The sequence below is a fragment of the Bacillus rossius genome, chromosome 3, assembly GCF_032445375.1.
Source record: "Bacillus rossius redtenbacheri isolate Brsri chromosome 3, Brsri_v3, whole genome shotgun sequence".
Lineage (NCBI taxonomy): Eukaryota > Metazoa > Arthropoda > Insecta > Phasmatodea > Bacillidae > Bacillus > Bacillus rossius.
The window spans coordinates 17,061,407-17,081,823 of NC_086332.1; the positions used below are offsets into that span (position 1 = coordinate 17,061,407).

The window sequence follows — 20,417 nt, forward strand, 5'->3', positions numbered from 1 at the left end:
AACTTTGTTAAAAAAAAGGTGGGGTATTTACAATTGTAAATACTACTTTACCTAATGTTCAAGAAAACTATTTTGTGAGCGGCAGTTGCCAGCCCGCTGCTATGGTGCATCACGAGAGGTTAGGGACGATCGGCAGCGGCCCATTGTTTGTTTACATTGTAGGTGAGTCGTGTCTTTATTTTTTATTACATGTAAGTACTTATTTGTTTATACTTTAGACTTTCATGCATTGAAAATTAGTTTAATCAATTGTATATTGACAAATTTAAAATTTTTTTTTGGGAATTTTTTTTTAATTTTTATCTCACTAATAGGCCGCACCCTAATTTTTGGGATCATAATTTTGGAAAAAAGGTGCGGCCTATATCTGCATAAATACGGTATATAATTATCTCAGTATAAGCTAGTTTACTTTAAAATACTTATTTAGGCTACTCGCCTGCAACGAAACCATTTTACATCTATCTGAATGTTGCGCTGATTTGATATATAGCTAAATAAATGTTACAACCAGGAATTATGACTACTATTTTCAACTGCATTTTAAATTAAAATGTAGAATTCTTTAACATTTTACAATTCCTCGAAACCACAGTTTCATGCTTACATGGCAGAAACAACATCAACATTGGTGGCAACGTTTCCAGCTAAGAATTTTAGGCCAAATTAAATGAGCATTGATTAAAATTACAGTTGAAATAATTTAAAAAAAAAAAAAAAAATTATTTCAAAACACATTGTATTAGTACAGATTATGAACTATATTCTTGCAAAGTGTTTTTCACTTCATAACCCATGCCATTAAAAAAAAGCCAAAATAAAAAAATATTTGTTCACATAGTTAAGCAGTATGATTCTATAGTCACCCTATTTTATAGTGCACATTCTACGAAACTCACCTCGTTACCCAACTCTAGGCAAGTTGTAAAAGGTGATGTTAATGAACTCGAACATTCAATGAAAGTGGCACAACCAAAACAAATAGGAAGTTTCACTATAAAACAAAAAAAAACACAAAACACACAAACATATCCACAACTTAAAGTTATTTAACAACCACATAATACCTGTTCACAAACAAAAAAATTGCACAAATATCTAAAACTAAATAAAGGCACCTAATTCAGCGCTGTCTTTCACAATTGTACATATCAACTTCTCAAAAGTAACATTTAACACTAATGTTAAATCATTAAATTCAGGTGGATCTAACATCTATTTACCTAGTATCTTGTAAGTCAAAATAAAAAACAAATATTCCTACAACCTTTAAATATTATTTCTAACTATATATATGAGAAAATTATATAAAAAAAATTAGTTTTATACATTGTTTAAATCAAAAGACATTACTGCTTTTTTGTAGCTCTATAACTATTAGCAAAACTCATTTTTTATAATTTAACTTGTAATTTTATATTAAAAATATATATCTTTTTAAACTCTTTTTGCTTTCCACCCATACAAGAGTTTATAAATGACACAATATCACTATCCACAATTTTTTTCTTTATTCAAAAAAACTAAAAATGAAAAAAAAAAAAAAAAAAAGAACAACCCCACACTAAATCATTTAAATAAAATTCACAATGGCTTTCAATGCAATGAAAATACCCCGTTTAAATCTTAGAAACATTTTGTGACTGTTAAAAATATTTTTGGGGAGAAAAAAAAGAGAGAAGTAGAATACATTTTAAGTATATGCAAATATACTCATCAGTATTTCCATATAAGCTTTAAGAGTATATACTGTATTTTCACTCATATATTTACATTACTATTGCTAAAGCAGTTAAGAGCTAAAACAATGTTACTGAATACTGTGTGAACAAATGCTAAAGATGCATTCAACCTCTGACATTTAACACCAAAATATTTCAATCAAAATCACAAATTCCAAAAATTTCTTGCAATTTTTTAACAATATCACAAAGGCATGTCAGTTATATTGAAAATTAAAATAAATAACTAATAGTGCACAAACAAAAAATGAAGAAAAAAATTTCAAATATGATTACATTTTGAAGTTTAAATGAAATTAAAAAAAAGTTGTCTTGTCACCTACCATACTGCTACTCAGAAGGTTATAAGTATAACTGCCAGACACAAGCAAGTTAAGATTTAACAAATATGAGTTGAGTTTGAGGGTATTGTTTGAAATTTGAGTCAAATTCATACAGAAGAATTCAGTGCTGACAAAATTTTGTTCGTAATAATTTCATTAAGTTTTGTTTTAACTAATATTTATAATGAATCTCACTGTTAGTCAACTGAATGTTTCTAGCTATAAAAGCAACAGCACTATTACACCTAACACAAAAAAAAGTTATGCACTCAACTGACAAAGAACAGCTCACAATGTCAGAGTTAATTTTTATAATTTTTAATTACATATATGGTGAATTGCGATAAAACCAAAAAGCATATCAGTACTCCATACAACACCCAAATGCATGTTAAAACACCATATAGCATCAAAATGGAACCAAAAATCATTAAATTAATCACCATACTTACCGTGTTTTCTCGTATAATCGTCGCACATTTTATTCTAAAATCAAGTTTGAAAAGTAGGGGTGCAACGATTATGAGGGAAAAATTTTTTTTGTTAGGTAAAGTTATTCATAAAAACAAAACCCGTTGATGGAAAGTACGTTTATTTAAAAAAATGTGGAGTATACAATAGTACGCCAAACAATCTAAATTAATAATTCCTTAAACAAAAACCTTTCTTCAACTTTAAATAGAAAAACCAAAACTCTTAACGCGAATGCAAGCCACTTGAATCTGACGTGAACGAATGTGTCGTAGTGTCATAGTACACACTTGCCACGAAAGAATGCGGGCTATCAAATGTAGTTAACTCGGCACCTGACACAGAGCGCGCGTTGCATCCAATCGGCAAGATATCGATATTCAACTACGTGCGCGCGCTCTATACGGTAAGCAACATAACCAAACATGAATGATGCGCTGGCTACATTTTTATAAGCGGTACGCCGACAATCAGATAAAGGAAATACTGTTTAAAAACGTCTTTAAAAGAAAATTTACACGCCAAACAACTTTGTATTTCCGTTAATTATATATATAAGTGGTAATGACCGAAATTAAATTTTAGATTACACCTACACCGCGGCGACGCAGACGATCAGATAAAGGAAATAACGTTTAAAAACGTCTTTATAAGAAAATTTACACGTCAAACAACTTCGTATTTTTCCGTTAATTTATTAAGTAAGTGGTAATGACCGAATAAATATTAGATTTCTACTTTAAAATACATAGTTTTGTACGGAAACGATACTTACACAAAGCGCTCGGCATCTACTAGCGGGACCAAAACATCATGTGACGTTTACACGAGAAGTTTTTTTATCCCAATTTTGACAGCCTAAAATATTGTTGCGACAATTACGCGCGTGCGACCATTATGCCATAAAACACGGTACGATATTGGTACATTTTCAAGCACACATATACTACTTGCTGATTTATTTTAATTGTTCCTAGTAGTTAGTCATGCTTGTTATGAATTATTTTATTGTTTAAGTGCATCATGTATCAGTCAAATTGACACTGGTCATTCAACATTTAAGTGCTGAAAAATGTGCTATCTTTAAACTGAGTTCACAAAAAATAAAAACAATAACACAGAAATCTCCTCTTTTAGAAATGAAATCGGCCTAAGAATAATACCACAAAATCTTGTCTTTAATTATGAGAGATGAAATACTGAGCCCTAGTTCAAAAATTAACACCTTGTAAACATCAAAAAAACAAAATTAATTTATGATTTTATTCCAATTATCAATTTGGTTCGCTTAACTAAAATGCAAGTCTAAATGTATATCATATTTGTTCTGCCACATTCAACATTTTCATGAAAGTACAACAGTAACTAAAGTTTCCAATTATAATAATTAGAATCTCTAAACTAACTGCTTTATTAACTTTTTAAACTAATTTTTCTTTATATAATATGTAAATATTTGGGTGTTTAGAGAACTTTCCAAACAATGACAATACCACAACTGAATATACTTTGCACATTCAAAAATACTTTTACAGCACTGTTAGCACATACCAAAACATGCAAGAAAGTAACAAAATAAAAATAAATCACTATGCTACATTACAACATTGTGCTGTAATTCAAAGAGATCATTTCTAATGCTTGCCAAGGGCAGAAAGAATAAAAAGTTTCCAATTCAAGTAAGTAATGGAATAAAGCAACCCACAATTAGTGCATTCTAAAACAATCAACGAATTAGAATCGAACTCTCGATTTTGCATGTGCAACAAAAATACAACACATGAAACAAACAAATCCTACAGCTCACAAAAGTAGCTCATCACCAATATTATATACAATTATGCATATATCTACAAATTTTCTGTGACCATTACATCAGTAAATGTTAAAAAATAAACAACATACACCACAAATTAATCCCACAATGCTTGGAAATTTACTTCACTGCAGTTTTCTGCTATGCGCTGCAACGATGTCATGCAAAGATAAGCAGCCAACGAGGTACACTTGAAGATGAAATGTGTTCTGGAAGCTAGTTTGGTTACGTACGCAGTAGCACGAGTCCTTGAACGAATGGTCGGGGGGAAGAGGAAGAGGAGAGGAAGGGGCAAAGGAAGTAGGAAGTTAGGACACGGCTGCATCTCCAGCCTGTGGCAACGACTGGGGTACGAAACCCACAACTTCTGTGTACACCAGTTCTGCAACAAGCCCAAACATTCCCTTCAGATTCACACTTGCACTCAGGATAAATGGATGCATGACCAAATGAATAAGTGCTTAAAAGTCTCGTCGACATTGAGGGATGATGACGAAGGAGCACTGAAGCAATAAATGTTTGACACTGAGATACCCTAGATACCCACTGGCCATCAGCAGCAAAGTCAGCCACTTTTCCCATCCACAAATACCCATGTATTTGTGGATCGCCTGGATAGAAGGCGAGTGATCTGTCTGACCACTCTAAACCCTGGACCTGGCAGGGATGTATCGAGGAAAATTGGAGGGGAAGTAGGAGAGGCGAGACCAGCCTGCCTCGGGTGCCTGGTTAGAGGGGTGGCACTACAAATATGGTGAAATATAAATTAAATATAAAAAAATCATACGATATGTACTACGTAACACAATTAACACTGTGTTTTTTTTTAAATCTTATGTATGGCCATTAAACCTTGAACACTTATATTATTTCTTTACATAAAATACATGTAACAAAACTTACACATAACTACTGGCAAGTAGCCAGAGCATGAAAAAAATTAATAGAAAATTTTGCATATAATGTACACAGATGCAAAACAAATTATGCATGTTATGCTTACGGCTGCTGTGAAAGAGGGAGATGGAAAAGGGGAGGAAGGAGTAAAATAAGGGGGGGGGGGGGGATAGTTCCAATTCTGCGCAAAGGAAAGCCCAGATCTGTCCGGGGGATAGTTCCAATTTTTACCCTGGGCGAAGGAAAGCCTAGATCCGTCCCTAGGTTCCACTTAGACTTGGACATTTTTATTGAAACAAATTGTGCTTCATCGCCAGCCAACCTTTCCACTTCTCCACGGGCAGATCCATGTCTTCGAAGCTCTGATCGTAAGGGGCGGACACCGGCTCGTCCGTGGGGTCAGCATACTGCAGCAGATACTTGTGCGCGAGCGCCTCTTCTGCCGTGATTCGCCGGTCAGCGTCCAGCTCCAGCATCTTCTCCAGGAGATCTATGGCTGGAGACATGCATGCATAATACTTCAGACCCTCCAGACACTACACAAAATGCTTAAATTAATTATACTCTGGGTTTACATTTTGTCAACATAAAAGTAATTAGAGACGAACATTCACTAAACTAGTCGGTAAAGGATTGACCTAGAGACAGGAACTATCCCAGCATTATCCTGGAATGATTTTGGTTTTACCAGACTCTACTTACCCCTCATGAATAAACAATGACCTCAATTAAGATATAGTAATTATTCCTATTGTTACATGCGTGCTACGAGGCAAGGCCGCAACACTTGCCAGGTACCTGAGCGGGCCTTTTAGCGTGTCTAGCCAGTGGCCCCACACGGGCGCTGATGTCACACATGCCACATGTGCCCGGCCGGATTACAAGGGTCTGGCTAACCATACCCCTCCGCTCTCCGTCCTGCCTCGGACTATTGTCACTGACACTTTAAGCGGCATGGGAATACTTCTGGTTTCCCGAGGACGGCACGCAGTGTGGCACGAATAAATGCAACCTTTCTGGACTTTTCGGATTGGCCCGGTAAGATGCGACACATCACAATAATTGCTCTCGTCCCTTCAAGAAGGACGCCATGGGGCTATAAGCGACAACGCAGGCCTCCACGGGAGTTTGGAGAGTTCAAAGAGATCCGCAAGTGAAGGGAAGTGCGACACTGGCGAAGAGGGTGAGAGACCCCTTCAAGAGTGGAGCGACGGGACCATAAGAGTGCAAATGAGTGGTGCGAGGCTGTGTGTGTGACGACAGGCACAAGTTAACCCTAGAACTCTGTCTGGGGTCATTGGGGACCCCAAGCATCTTTCATGTGGCGGAAGGATGTCTAAAATTTAATCTACAAGTCTGAAGTTTAATGACTTTTCTTGCAGCATTAATTAGTTTGCTCATTGAAATTTACGACAAGTTCTACGCACTTGTTTACATACAATTCATAAAAACAGTTAAGATGGGGTCATTTATGACCCCAGATAGATTAAATGTAACTTTTGCTAAGATTTCAAAAACCTATGTATATCCCAGAGATTTTAATGTACATGAGTCGGGTGGGAGTACAAAGACTGGTAGACACTGGGAGTTAACTGGTTGTATTGCCAACTAATTGTTTAGTTTGTAATTGTCAATTGGTTTTCCCGTCTAACACTTTTCATTCCACCAGTCAGGTGGACAACACTGATTTCAGAAAGCGTAATTTGGCAACATTGATTTTAGTACACGTTAGTTGGCTACTCTGAGTTGGTGATGCTACCCTTTGTTGTTATTGTGAGCTAACCTCAAAGTTGTAGATTGAGATTGTTAGCTAAATAACAATTTTGTGTGGGTGTTTTGGGATTCATTCTAGTTCAGTTATGGAAGGTGTAAATTTTGCACGTGGCTACAGTGTAGAACAAGCTATGGAAGACTTGTTTCATAGCAGCAGTGATTCAGATGGTAGTGATGCTGATGATGATGGGACAGAGACACAAATAGAAGAAAATGATATTTGTCTGAATGAAATTGAAGTAGAAGAAAATTATACTTCGGATGAAGAAAGAGAAAACCAAGATACAATAATTGTAAGTAGAAGTAGAAATATTGACTGGAGTACTAAAGAACCAACAGTTCGTAGGTTACCATCTCGCAACATACAACGATTTGTATCAAGTATTCCTACTACAGTTGTTGTTAACTCGGCTACTGATTGCTTCAAACAGTTTTTTACAGATGAAATGATAGATATTATAATTCGGTACACCAATCAACGGGGAAATGAACTGAAAATGTCGGGAAAACTATTAGACTGGCGTAATATAGACAGGCGCGAGCTAATTTCATTTTTAGGTTTGCTGATTATGTATGGTGTACAAAAGGGTCGTGGGAAACCTATTGAAGAATTTTGGGATTGTGAATACGGCATTCCTCTTTTCCGTGCTACTATGTCACGGGTACGATTTCAGGCAATCTTGCGTTCCCTTCGTTTCGATGATTGCAACACAAGACTTGAAAGAAAAGAAAGGACTGGAAATAAGGCTGAACCTATACAAGAACTATTTGATTTGTTTGTTGTGCAGTGCAAAACATCTTTTATACCTTCTAGTAACATTACTGTAGATGAACATCTTTGTGTATACAGAGGTCAATGTAGTTTCAAGGTCTACATTCCTTCCAAGCCAGGAAAGTATGGCATTAAGATTTGGTGTGCTGTAGACTGTGAAAATGGTTATTTGGTGAATCTTCAGATTTACACTGGAAAATCATGTGATGGAAGGGAAGTGAATCAAGGCAAGAGAGTGGTCACAGATTTAGTGAAACATCTAGCTCAGAGTGGCAGAAACATTACCACTGACAATTTTTTCACGAGCTTTGACTTAGGTCAAGAATTGTTGAAAATGAACTTAACTCTTGTAGGCACTCTACGCTCTTCACGAAAAGAAATCCCAAATGAGATGCTACCTTCAAAAACTAGAGAAGAAAACACCACCAAATTTGCATGCAGTGGCAAAACACTATTAGTTTCTTATGTTCCAAAAAAAAATAAGGCTGTGATTCTCTTGTCTACACAACATCAGTTATTCTCAGTACCAGTAGAAAACAACTTGAAAAGAAAACCGGAAGTTGTATTGTTTTACAACTCCACAAAATCAGGCGTTGACACACTCGACCAAGTGAGCCGTCATTATTCTGTAAAAAAGGGAACGAAACGTTGGCCGTTAGCTATATTTTATGATCTCGTTGATCTTGCTGCACTCAACGCCTACAGACTTTTCTGCGTAGGCTTAGAGAAAACAGAGAGACGTCTGTTTCTAATGAAGTTGGCTAAAGAAATGGCAAAGCCTCAAGTGGAGCACCGTGTCGGTTTACCACAAGCAAGAAACACGGCTATTGTTAGTAGCATCAAAATGTGTGGATTTGGTGATATTCTAGAAAAAAAACATCCAGAACCAACCCCAAACAATCAAATGAGAAAGCGAGGAAGATGCTTCATTTGCCCCCGGTCAAAGGACACCAAATACAGTTCAATCTGCAAACGATGTAATATATTTGTGTGCAAGGAACATTCTGAAACATTAACTACATGCAAAAACTGTGAAGACGAGTCTAGAATAAATTCTGATGGAGGTGATTGAATGATGTTTGCAGTTAAGTGAAAGAAACTTTTCAAAATGCTGCAAATGTCGTGTAATACTGTATAGTGAACACTAAGAAACATTAAACCATGCAATACCTATGGAAATAACTGGATCAAATTCTGATAAATATTTCCGATACATATTGGCAGTTCAGTAAAATTTTCTTAATGGATTATAGGATGGGGTCAAATATGACCCCAGACAGAGTATTAAGGAAAATTGAGCAGACAGAGTTGTAGGGTTAAGAAAGGGGCAAATCACTGCCGAGCCTAGCTCCAGTGAGGAGTGCGAACTGTGGACCTTAACAGACAGACATTGAGTGACTTGCGAATAAACTTTAAGTGCAAGTGATTGGTGATCAGACATTTTTAAGTACAATTATTTATTATTAATGCAAATATTGGTAATTAATAAAACTGTAATAAAACTTAATTAGGCTTTCCCTTACAAACCCAGTTCCCCCACATTATATTCATAACACTATAAAAAATTTAACTAACAAAAAGATTTTCCATTAATTTTGGTTAAAAATAGAAATGCTCATTATATTTCCCAAAAATTCCTTTACTTAAGCTAGCTATAGATAACAGAACATATGGGAAAATTCAAAGTTGTAGGAGTACCCTAGTGTGAATGGTCTGAGGTGCCAAGTTAAGTTGACACAACTACATATCATAAATTACATATAAATTTTTACCACCCATAATTTAATTGTTACACCTTATTAATTACAGTCCACAAAGGATGCAGTAGTTAAGACAATTTTCTTAAATTTTTTCTACACTATTAAGGAATTAATTATTAAACAGCAAAATACTTTAAGGCAAGAAGGGTACGGAATGTGTGTGGCCTAAGCTCTGAACACAGACCTGGTTAATTTCAGGATGCCAGTTAAAACTCCAGCGTTGAGCGAAGCTAGCTGTGATACCAAATTAAACAAGGGCCATCATGATCGTTGGGAGAAATCAGAAATGGGAAATACTTGGCCCCTTGGTGAGGCTCAGGCTGGGGACAACGCAGTCAAGATAATAAGCAATTTAACTTCCGATACAAAGGCTGGCTAGCTGCGACTGCCATGTGGCCAGACATGCACCGACACCTCAGCAGCTGGCATGCTACGCCTACAGAGCACTATCGGCCTTCCTGCAGGAAGACACAGCTCGAAGGCTAGCCAAGAGTTTGCGTGTGCGCGACATGCGCTACAGCCATGAAGACGCACATGCGGTTTTGCTAACGGGAAAGCCGGAGGAAACACACTGCCAAATAAGGCAACATGGCGACGAGCACGAGTATTAGAGCCAGGAGCAGTCATAGTGGCGAGCAATTGTCTCCAGTCACTGGACTGGGCAGCTGGGTGGTACGTACCAAGATCCAGAAGGCTGTAGTCTTCACGACCTTATGTAACTAATCGGCAGAGATGACATGAGAAAGTACAAAAAATACATGTTTTTCAGCAGACGAGGAATCCATAACTTAGGAAATTGTACATTTTAATACTGTCCACCATACTTCATAAACAATCAAAATTATTGTGCATTGCCTTAATATACTTACGACAAAAAAATTAATTTTTATATCACGTAAAACCCACATATATGTAAACGGAAGATTTGACAAACATTTAAGTTGAATTTAAAAACTCACCTAGAGGATTGGCACCCTTGAATACATCCTTGAAATCTTTCTTCTTCAAAGGAGGAAGTGATTGTATGTAATTCCGTGCCTGCAGAATAAATGTAACACCAAAAAAATCTTAAAAATTACATTACACTCCCACAAAACTTATTTAAACTAAAAAAAATCTCAGTTGTTAAAGTATTAGTTTAAAAATAATTTAAAATCTTTACAAATTGTATTAATTATTGAAAAAAAAAAAAATTAAAAATAATAATAAATACTGTACAGCTAATGAAAAAAGTAATCTAAGCCCAATTTTACATAACTAAAATATGTGTTAAATAGTAATGCTACATCACAGTCCCCTAGTTTGAATGGAAAACATACTGGGGAACACAGATTAGCTCGCTTCTATCAAACATATGCGATGCTTTGCCATGCCATGCAAAAACTCTTAAAACCTGCAAAATGAGTACTAAAATATGGATTAAGTCCTTGACAAGCTAATCAAATACAAAATAACTAAACAAAATTTTAAAGCACCATTATCATTCATTGCCTTTGGCCAGGACAGCTGTGATAATCATTGATTCTTGATACCGCACAAAAAATATTTTTTGAAGCAGTAACACAATATGTTACCTAGTAAGAAATATAATTTTTTTAAAAAATTCTTTATGTTTACGGACAGGATGAAAAATACTGAATGGTTCATATTCAGCACTAGCCAAACTGAATGTTTTAAACATATTATAATCAATAACTTTGAGCTCATGATATGACAGTAACACCTGTATTAAAACCAGCCCAGTGATTCTCGTTTTAGCCTCAACAATATTTGCGTTAACTATGAAAGTGGTTTCCCATCCAAACTGTAATGGGGTCAAGGCTAATGGTAATGGCTAGGTTACCTCTTCGCTTGTTATTTTGTCAATGGTCTCCTTGGAGGGAGTCCCACAGAGCACAAGGATGCGTGTTAGGTGGTCAATATCTGCGACGGGCATTCGTTGTTAAGGACAGGCTCCTACATTAGGCTTGACAGCACACACACAAATCCACAACGGACTCACCCTCACCCACACACTGCAAGCGTAAAATGTGACACAGATTGTGTCAACCAAAGCATTTTTAGAAACCACACAAACTCTTTATAGTTTTACACATTTTCACTTAACAACACTGTTATAAGATAAAGGACTAAAATTATTAACTTATATAAAATCTACATTTTAGATGGAAGTTAAAATAAATAAGCCTGCAACCACCAGTTTGTGCATTATTTTAATACAAGTACAATGGAATATACTGAATAAGTACATTAAACAAGTGTTCTCAATTCTGTGATAAGCTTAAGTGGTTTATGATTACACATATTGTATTTATATACTCATCACTGGGTTCCAGTTCCAAATATATCAAGAGTACATCAAACAAGGTGTTATGAACCCTGTGAAAATGAGCTTATGTGGATCAAATGCATAAACTCATGTCTTATACATACTGTATTTCAATATTCATCACAGTTTTTTTAAACATCTGCTTGGTCACGTTCAAAGTACATCAACACTAATGTGAAGTGCTTAATTTAATATGCACACCAAACATTCCCTAGAAAGTCTTACCCACACTAGGAAATTGGAAATAATCAAATAAAATAAAATCAAAGATAAATCTCTGTATAAAAAATACTTTTAAAAAAACCCAACATAAAAAAAAGCTTCTGTAAAAATTTAAAATATTACATAAAGAAAAATTAATATTAATATAAAAATTTACACGCAATAGGGTAAAATTGTCACCAGAAATCTTTAATGAGCATAAAAAGCCTAAAAGAGAGTAAAGTATATTATGAAAAAAAAATATTTAATATATTTAGAACTCTAGTGAATGATTCATAGAATTTTACCTGTTTGTCTGTTTCACTATCTTGCAAAACTTACCCACTAATTTTTATGACAGTTATGATTAGCCATGTCTTAGACCAACTTAAAAAAATGGGTACAAATCAATAAGAAATTTCACCTCTTTACTTGCGAGAGGTTGGATAAGTTTTTTGTTATAAAGGTGAACTGCTAAATTAACTAAAGCCGTAGACAGAAAAATAAAAAATACAATTAAGTAGTACCATAAATTTTATGATACATTTTACAATGCAGGTAGTGAAGGGAAAAAGAGGAGAGAAAAGAAGAGAAGGGCAAAATTGTGAACATTGTTCCTCGGGTCAGAATGCAACTCAACCTAGAAGACTCACCAACATGTTCAACAGAATGATGGGAAATTAGAGAAGCAACTGGCCATAGCCTGCCACTTCAGCATTTGAATTGAGTTATTTTGGGAAACCACAGGAAACCAAAATAAGAGCAGCTGGACCAGGACTCAAAACACTGAACTTCCCAAATATTGGGGTCTAAAGTTTACCCACTACACAAACTTTGTTTGATCAAGTATAACATATGCTCTGGAATTAACTTTTACTTCATTTACCTTTAATTTAAGACTAGGATATACTACCCTGCGATGTGCAACTTTTTCTGAACTATTCCAATAAAACAAACTACACGTTATCTACAGAAAAATTACTTACAGTTTAAGACATACTGAAGATATTCTTTATGATCCATTTACAGTATTTACACACTGACAGCCACAGATAAATGCTCCCATGCAATTGCAGATACAAAAAAACGGCACAGACTCGCAAGAGCGGTTGGCTCCATGCGCACAAGCAACGACCAGGCAGGCGGGCACAGCAGCAGGGCAGGGCACATGCGCTACTCACCGACTCGCTGGATATCTTCTGCATGAACTCATCTCGCGGGGTCCCCAGCAGCTCCATGATTAGGTTCAGCTGGTGGATATCTACACGGAGCGCTAAGGTCCAGTTCACGACGTGTGGTGCAACAACTCCTGAGAGCGAGGGAGGTCACATGCAGACGCATGCCGGGTGGGAGGTGCGCTCGGCAACCGGAAGCAACCCCCCCCCCCCCCTCCCCTCCGAGCAACAACCACCAAGTTAGCAAGGAGGCTGCGTCCCTGCTCGTGCGAAAACCTCACCACACCACTGGGGGAAAAGTAGCAACAGCTTAAAACTGCCCACCTTAAGCTCATCAGAACTAAACAAATTTTAAGGCAAACCCAAATAAATGAAAATGTTTTTGTACGGTGGCATGCAGTTCACAAATATAAAAAATTTTTTTTAGAGAACTGAACTTACACTGAAATTTACCACCACTAGACCAGCCAAGATGCTTTGTAAATCCCAGAGTCTGGTTAACTGAACAAAATAAGTCTAAAAAGAAAACTACTTCAGATATTCACAATTATTTTAAAGATTAGCTATGTATAAATTAAGCCCATATATAAGATTTCCAAGCTTTAACAGTCTGTAGAAAGCTGTTGCCAAAAAGTAAATTTAATGGACGTGACTAGTACAAACCGTGGACTATCAGGATAAGGCCTGGTGTTACCAGGTGTTGATCACTGACTATTTAACTTTGGCAGAACTCACACCAGCAACTGAAGCAGTACTGACCCCACAGGCGCAAGGCCTCCCCTTTCTCCTGTGTTACCACTGATAAACAACTTGAAATGGCAGCTTGACTGAGCTCTTATTGGTGATTGATCAGCCTCACCAATAACGAACTCACTTAGCCGATGTGCTTGACATCACACCAGGTACTTAGCGCAACGACAGTCATCAAGTAATAAGGGAGAGATTTCCAGAAAGCCAACTCAACATGGAAACTGGGAAAATGTTCAAAATACCCCAGACGATGGGTGGTTAAGCAGCCAAACCTGACACTGTCTCAAAAGGCAAAAGAAATGCAGCCACTAAAATCCTGTAAGGAGGATAACTATTGTTACAGTAACGGGAAACTATAGCTGTATTGTAGCTACCATATTAATACCCTGCTGACTTGGACAAGATTCAGCTCAACAATGAAGCAAATATGTTGTTTTCTTGAAACCAGCATCGATTTTCCCTAAGCCCACCTTATAAAGTTATTAAGCACCCTTTCCTGGAATCCTGCACCAGAATGAAAATGATAATTATTCAAGATGTAATCCCATGAAAAACATTTCCATGCAAGAGCATAAATATCTTTTTGAAAGGGTGCAATAAGAGAGGATATAATGGGATTTATGTTAGCATTTGTAGCAATAAGTAATATTCATACAGTTGTAATTCAGAACTTTTTAAAAAGGTTATTGCAAAAGTAGAAGAGGTGGAAAGGGTAATAAGAAAAATTGGGTGAGGTGTTAGTTTAAGAAGGAAGAATCAGATTTATATTCATATCCTTCCCAAATGAACTGAAACCTTGTTTCAATATAAAGTAAATTAAATATATTGAAAAATTCACAATATTGAATAGTTCACATTTTATTACGCCAACATGTATTGCATTTATTGCACCCAAAAATTCTAAAATGTGACCTCACCAAAAGTTATTTTATTCACAAGTGAAAGACAACTGCAAAACACTCGCAGGTCCCAGGGTCTTGGACAACAAATGCAATCTGGACATGCTAATTCACATTTATAAGCTCACCAGCATAATTGTATACAGATGTGACTTTTAGCATATAAATAAAATTCATGCTACCCAAGACAGTGTGTATTCACCTCTCATCTTCCTACATTTGGGCATCTTTCACTACACCAATTTGACCATCACAAACAGCCCCGAATTGGATACTAGACAGTAACCCAAACATTCAACCGCTTAGAGTGGGCAAAAAATGTATTTGTCAGAACTCAGTGCTGTGATTTTAAGTTATTTGTTTGATAACTGTAACCAAAAATATTATACTTTAATGTCACAGATGTACTTAATAAAAATAATAATGTGGATGCTGTCATTTGACGCGTAGCAGATTAGATAAAGGAAATTTCCGAAAGTTGTATGCACGTTAATTACTTATTTTTCATGAAACACAAACATACTTCCTATACAGTCGATTGCAAGAAATGAGTTATCAACCTATTTTTTTTTTACATGAGAGGGGTAGTACCACGTTCAATACTTTCATTTCAATAAATATTTTAGTGTAATTATTTTAGAACAATAATTATTTTTTCTCACTCAGCTACTTTTCACATCATTCCAGATACAGTATTATACTTTTGACACCAATTTTTAGGAATTTTACAGTTCTTAATATGAGAGATAGACCATGGGTTATAAACATCATTATTCTTATTTCAGGTTAAGATATAGTTTACCAAATTTTTACCCAACATTTTAGGAACATCACACTACATATGTAAGGAAAAGTTTATAACTAACATAAATAGTTAAACACGTCAAGAAACATCCAGCTAACATAAATAGGTAACTACACATGAAGTACTAAACATTTAAAAATACATTTTGAGCATTAGCATGTATACGTGCCATAAAATTCTATCAATTAAACATTAACTAGCACATTTAGTCACAAACTATCATTTTCTACCTAGAATAAGGATACTTCCTGTCTTTTTTTTTTTTTTTTTAAACTTTGAAGTTTGATTGTATATTATTGCATGAGAAAAATGAACGGCAACATAATTTTGTTCCTGCATGTAAGAAAACTTGTTCCCCTTAATTATTAATTTTGCTGGCATAATGGCAATAACACTTATCGTGCTTCCGACGTACTTACAAGACAATTACAAACTACACAAAATTATACTTCCAGGTTCTCCAGTGTGCTGTGACCTTCGTCGAGTCCCACGATGGGTGCCATTGTCCTGAATTTTAGAATATGGGGGCACTATGCTATATGTAATTTATAATTACATTTCTCAGGTGTAATTCTCGAAGATCACTATCAGGTTTCGGGTTCTGCTGTGAATATCTCCCTGTTCCCTCATTGGCTTCATGGCAAGATGCTGCTGGTGAACTTTTACCAAGCGGTTATTCCAGCTAGCACGCCACTGAATGTGTGAGAGCGAGTGTGAGCTTGTTGCCATTGAAACCAATACTGTATGTATTAGGTGTGTGATGCACCTCTGCATAAAGTTATTAGTCAGGTTCATAGAGTTCTATTTCCATTTAATTAATAAAATACACATGATTAAAAGATACCAAATTTATTCAATAATTAGCAATGACTGTATGATTCTAAGGCTGGTAGTGCAAAGATCATTTTCACATAGGTATCTAAAACAGGCCCTAATATACTAGAGGACAACCCTAGTTAAAGGAGTGTTCAATTACCATCCTGATAGAAACCTGCACCTTTGTAACTTTAATATCTGATAATGCAAGAGGGCACACAATAAAATGCCGGAACTAGCTGTGCGGTGTCGGGAACAACCTTATTATATCTGTTGGACCTCCAGGTGATACTCAGCTATACTGGAAACTGGAGGGCTTTACTGATAATGCAACTACGGCAATGACGATGCTATCAGGAACTGTATCGAAGATCTGCATCCCTCTAGTCCTGAAAAGTTTATAGTCAAATTAGATCTCACCAAACGTTGGAAATATTCGTTGTAGAGTACTGCAACTTTCATCTTGAGGCACTATATGTACGGAAGTGTTTCACAAAGACGTCATAATTCCCTATTTCTGACATACAATGTCAGAAATTACTATTTCAATACTTTCAGAAGATGGATCTCCATCTAATTAAATCACGGGTGACGCATATCTTCGGCCACTCGAGCGGGCAACAAAGGAATTGCAAAGCCGAAGCCTGAGCACTATCTTCCCCAAGCAATCCCGAAGGCTTCTCTCCTATTTTTCCTTCTAAAAATAATGTGCGGTTGAATTTGGTTGCTCACAGCAACCAACGAGCTGTAAAGTTTTCCCAGTCATTCCTCAATGGCAAGGTAGTTGAAAGGTGGAAAGAGTAACGAATAAAAATATCAATGTTTGTGCGCAAAGCTATGGCAAAATTAATAAAACTACAAGGAATAATAATTCAGAAGACCCTGAAACTAAATAGGTATTTTAAGATGCAGTGTGTGTTATATGACTATCAAATGGTTGTCCACCTAACATCCAAAAATCATTACATTAAATATGATTTATCACAAATTATGCCAATTAGTTTAGAACTATAAAGATAATAAAATAAAAACTGTAAACAGTCTGACTGATTACAGAGCATGTATATCAAAACAACGGTTTTGCTGAGCCCTTAATGCAATATGTCTACAATAAGTTCAAAGCCTGATACACCAATTTTTTATTTTTTTTACTGATCTAATTTTAAATATTAAAATATGCAACTATGTCCCACTATATTGTGGCCTGACCCATGAACCTATTTTGCAAAGTTCAAAAATATTAATTATACCGGAACATACTTCATTTGCAATCAAAATCACCACTGTCATTAAGTTATATACTAGAAATATGCTAATGAATAAGTAGATCAATATTTTCACAGTTCACACACAATCAAAATAATAGCATATAAAAACATATGAATTTATACACTATAAACTACTGTGATAAATATTAACATTTCCTTCCAGTTCTGAATGGTTGCTAAAATGTAAGCAATGGCTTAGCCAACCAACTAGTATAACAACATCACTCTATCATACAATAGTCAGTCGTTAATGAGGGCATGAGAAAATAATAGAACAATACATTTCAAAATCGCAATAGCTTGAAAACTTAAGTGCCTATGGAAATTAAACGTTGTTCAACTAACTATACTATAAACGGTAAACTGAGTTAGGGCAAAATTAAATGTCCAGGAAATATCCCTATTGCACAAGTATATAACCTACACTTAACATGTAAACATAAAAATTCTACACAAACAACACCCATAGTTTTTATAGTGCAGAGGCATCAAAAGATTAAAAGCTAGCTACAAGTGCAAGTGCAGCAACATTTATTTAGCACTAATTGTAATACTGTAAACTAAATAAAACATCTCACCTCTAAAATAAGCAAACTGTATTTTAAAGAAAAATCCTTTGTGTATCAAAATAAATTCAATTTTGCAATGCCCCAAAACAAAAGTAACATTACATCACCCCAGGTACAGAAATAAATTAAATGGAAAGTCAAAAGTTGTATGTTACAAGCTTTGAAGGTGTACAGGAAGAACACACGTTACATCCTGCAGTGTTAACTGTCACAGGAAGCTCTGTAATTGGCACCTTGCTCCCATAACTTACTTAATAAGCCCTTGGAAAGACTGGCACCCAAAAAGGAGTCTGAGGGTAAATTCAAAACAAAGAAATGTTGCTTCAAATCACATGAAACTTTAATGAATTTAATCCTTTAAATGACTTACGTTATACCACTAAAAACTCACAAATGATAACTTAAATATGTTATTTTTGGACCTGCTTTACATTTTGTTAAATTAAATTTTTTTATTCTTACAGAATGGCTACAGTGTTTTTGCAGCAATAAATATATCCTTAAAATGATACCATTAACTTTCCTTACACCTAATACAACAAATATGAATTTGGCAAAATTAATGACAACCTGAACCAAGAATAGTAAAAGGGAAAAAAAAAAAAGAATGATTAAAATTATTTTAAACATTGTTTTCTCTTTGGAAATTTCAATAAACCTAAAATAAATCAATTTATCAAAGAAAATTTCATGTTTACTTAATAGTGCACATATTAACTAGTTAGCGTTTCCTTCTAAATGTTTCTGCAAGACTACTACTTTTACTATAATTAGTGCCTATTGTTTTAAAACCAGGAGCTTAGGCAAAGATAGTGTTTCTTACAAGTTCTAAAAAACATTTATATTTCTGGTGACTACTACTAGCCTAGTTCCAGTTTAAACAGAATAATATGAATAAGTTTTAATTACAAAATTGCACTCAATTGACCAGTGGTAAAGATCTTAACATGTAATAAATTTTCTTACTTTTTTAAAAACAAATCCAGTGAAGAAAATACCATAAAACTCCCCTAATGTCTGTCTCACTGAGTTTACTATAAAGTTTTGTAGCCTTGTTCAACAAGTTAGAATTTCCTTCTGAAATGTTCTTGGTAGAGAAGGCTGCATTATAGATAGCAAATGTTTTAGGTAATAACAATAATGACGATAAGAGATTTTCATCATGTTCTATATGTACTAAAATTGTTTACGTACTTGAATGAAGTGTGAAATCCTTTCAAGACACAGTTAAAGTTTTCAATGAATACAATGAGTGCATTCATGTTAAGTAGCAAATATGACACTGTCTTAAGGCGGTGTTAAGGTAAACTGTTAAGTTTACGAGTATTCTGGGAAAAACTAGACAATTATCCTAAATAAACTCATAGAGGGTTTTTCTGAATATAAATATAGAAAAAAACCATTCCAGTAAAAAAAATGGAAAGGAAACACTTTTTACCAACATGGTTTTTCCTTATAGAGTTATAGAGCAAGAAGAAAAATTTATCCCCTTTTAACCCTTTCCATTTGACAAAAATATTTTTAATCATAAAGCTGCCCCCCCCCCCCCCCCCCCCCCAAATCATGAAACCAGGCAATGGAAGTGTTTTTCTACAAGTTCTACAAAAACATTTGTAGTTGTGGTGTCTACATCTAAATCATTCATTTTCCATAACATTGATTTACTTGATTGATTTCAAGATAATTACAGTGTTTTAAGTGGCAAGTTCACAGACTTTTTCCCTGGACCCTCATAAACATAACAGTTTGAGTTTCTATGACTAGCGTAATACCATCTTAAGACGTCACATTTTCCACTTTCAAAAAATCTAGTTTCAACCTTGCCAAGAGTCAAACCCAAAACCTTGGTTAGAGGCAAATGATCAATCATCCTTTTTTATAATGCCCGACAATGTAAATTTAAAAACAATTTTTGGTACTAACTAAATGCTTATAGATAAGTTGAGCTGGAGTTTGGGCTCTCAACATCACATGTTCTACCCCTTTACCATAATGAGTCTTACATCATACCAATGAAGGTCAAATATCAAACAGAAAAGTCAAAACTTCAT

General features: G+C 35.2%; 1 protein-coding gene across 2 annotated transcripts in view; it reads right to left on the reverse strand.

Moving 5' to 3' along the window:
- Positions 1-271: 271 nt before the first annotated feature.
- Positions 272-20,417, reverse strand: part of LOC134530283 (mitogen-activated protein kinase p38b-like) — a 30,312-nt gene continuing 10,166 nt past the window's right edge. Inside the window, exons 7-10 of one of the 2 annotated variants that reach the window (XM_063364996.1) lie at positions 11,398-11,477; positions 10,514-10,592; positions 5,572-5,745; positions 272-4,734 (exon numbers count right to left, since the gene is read on the reverse strand). In XM_063364996.1, coding sequence (XP_063221066.1) covers positions 4,661-4,734; positions 5,572-5,745; positions 10,514-10,592; positions 11,398-11,477 — 407 coding nt within the window. In that variant the 3' untranslated portion in view covers positions 272-4,660. Of the gene's footprint in view, positions 4,735-5,571; positions 5,746-10,513; positions 10,593-11,397; positions 11,478-13,265; positions 13,346-20,417 lie in introns of both variants that reach the window. The other variant, XM_063364995.1, reaches the window with a different exon arrangement.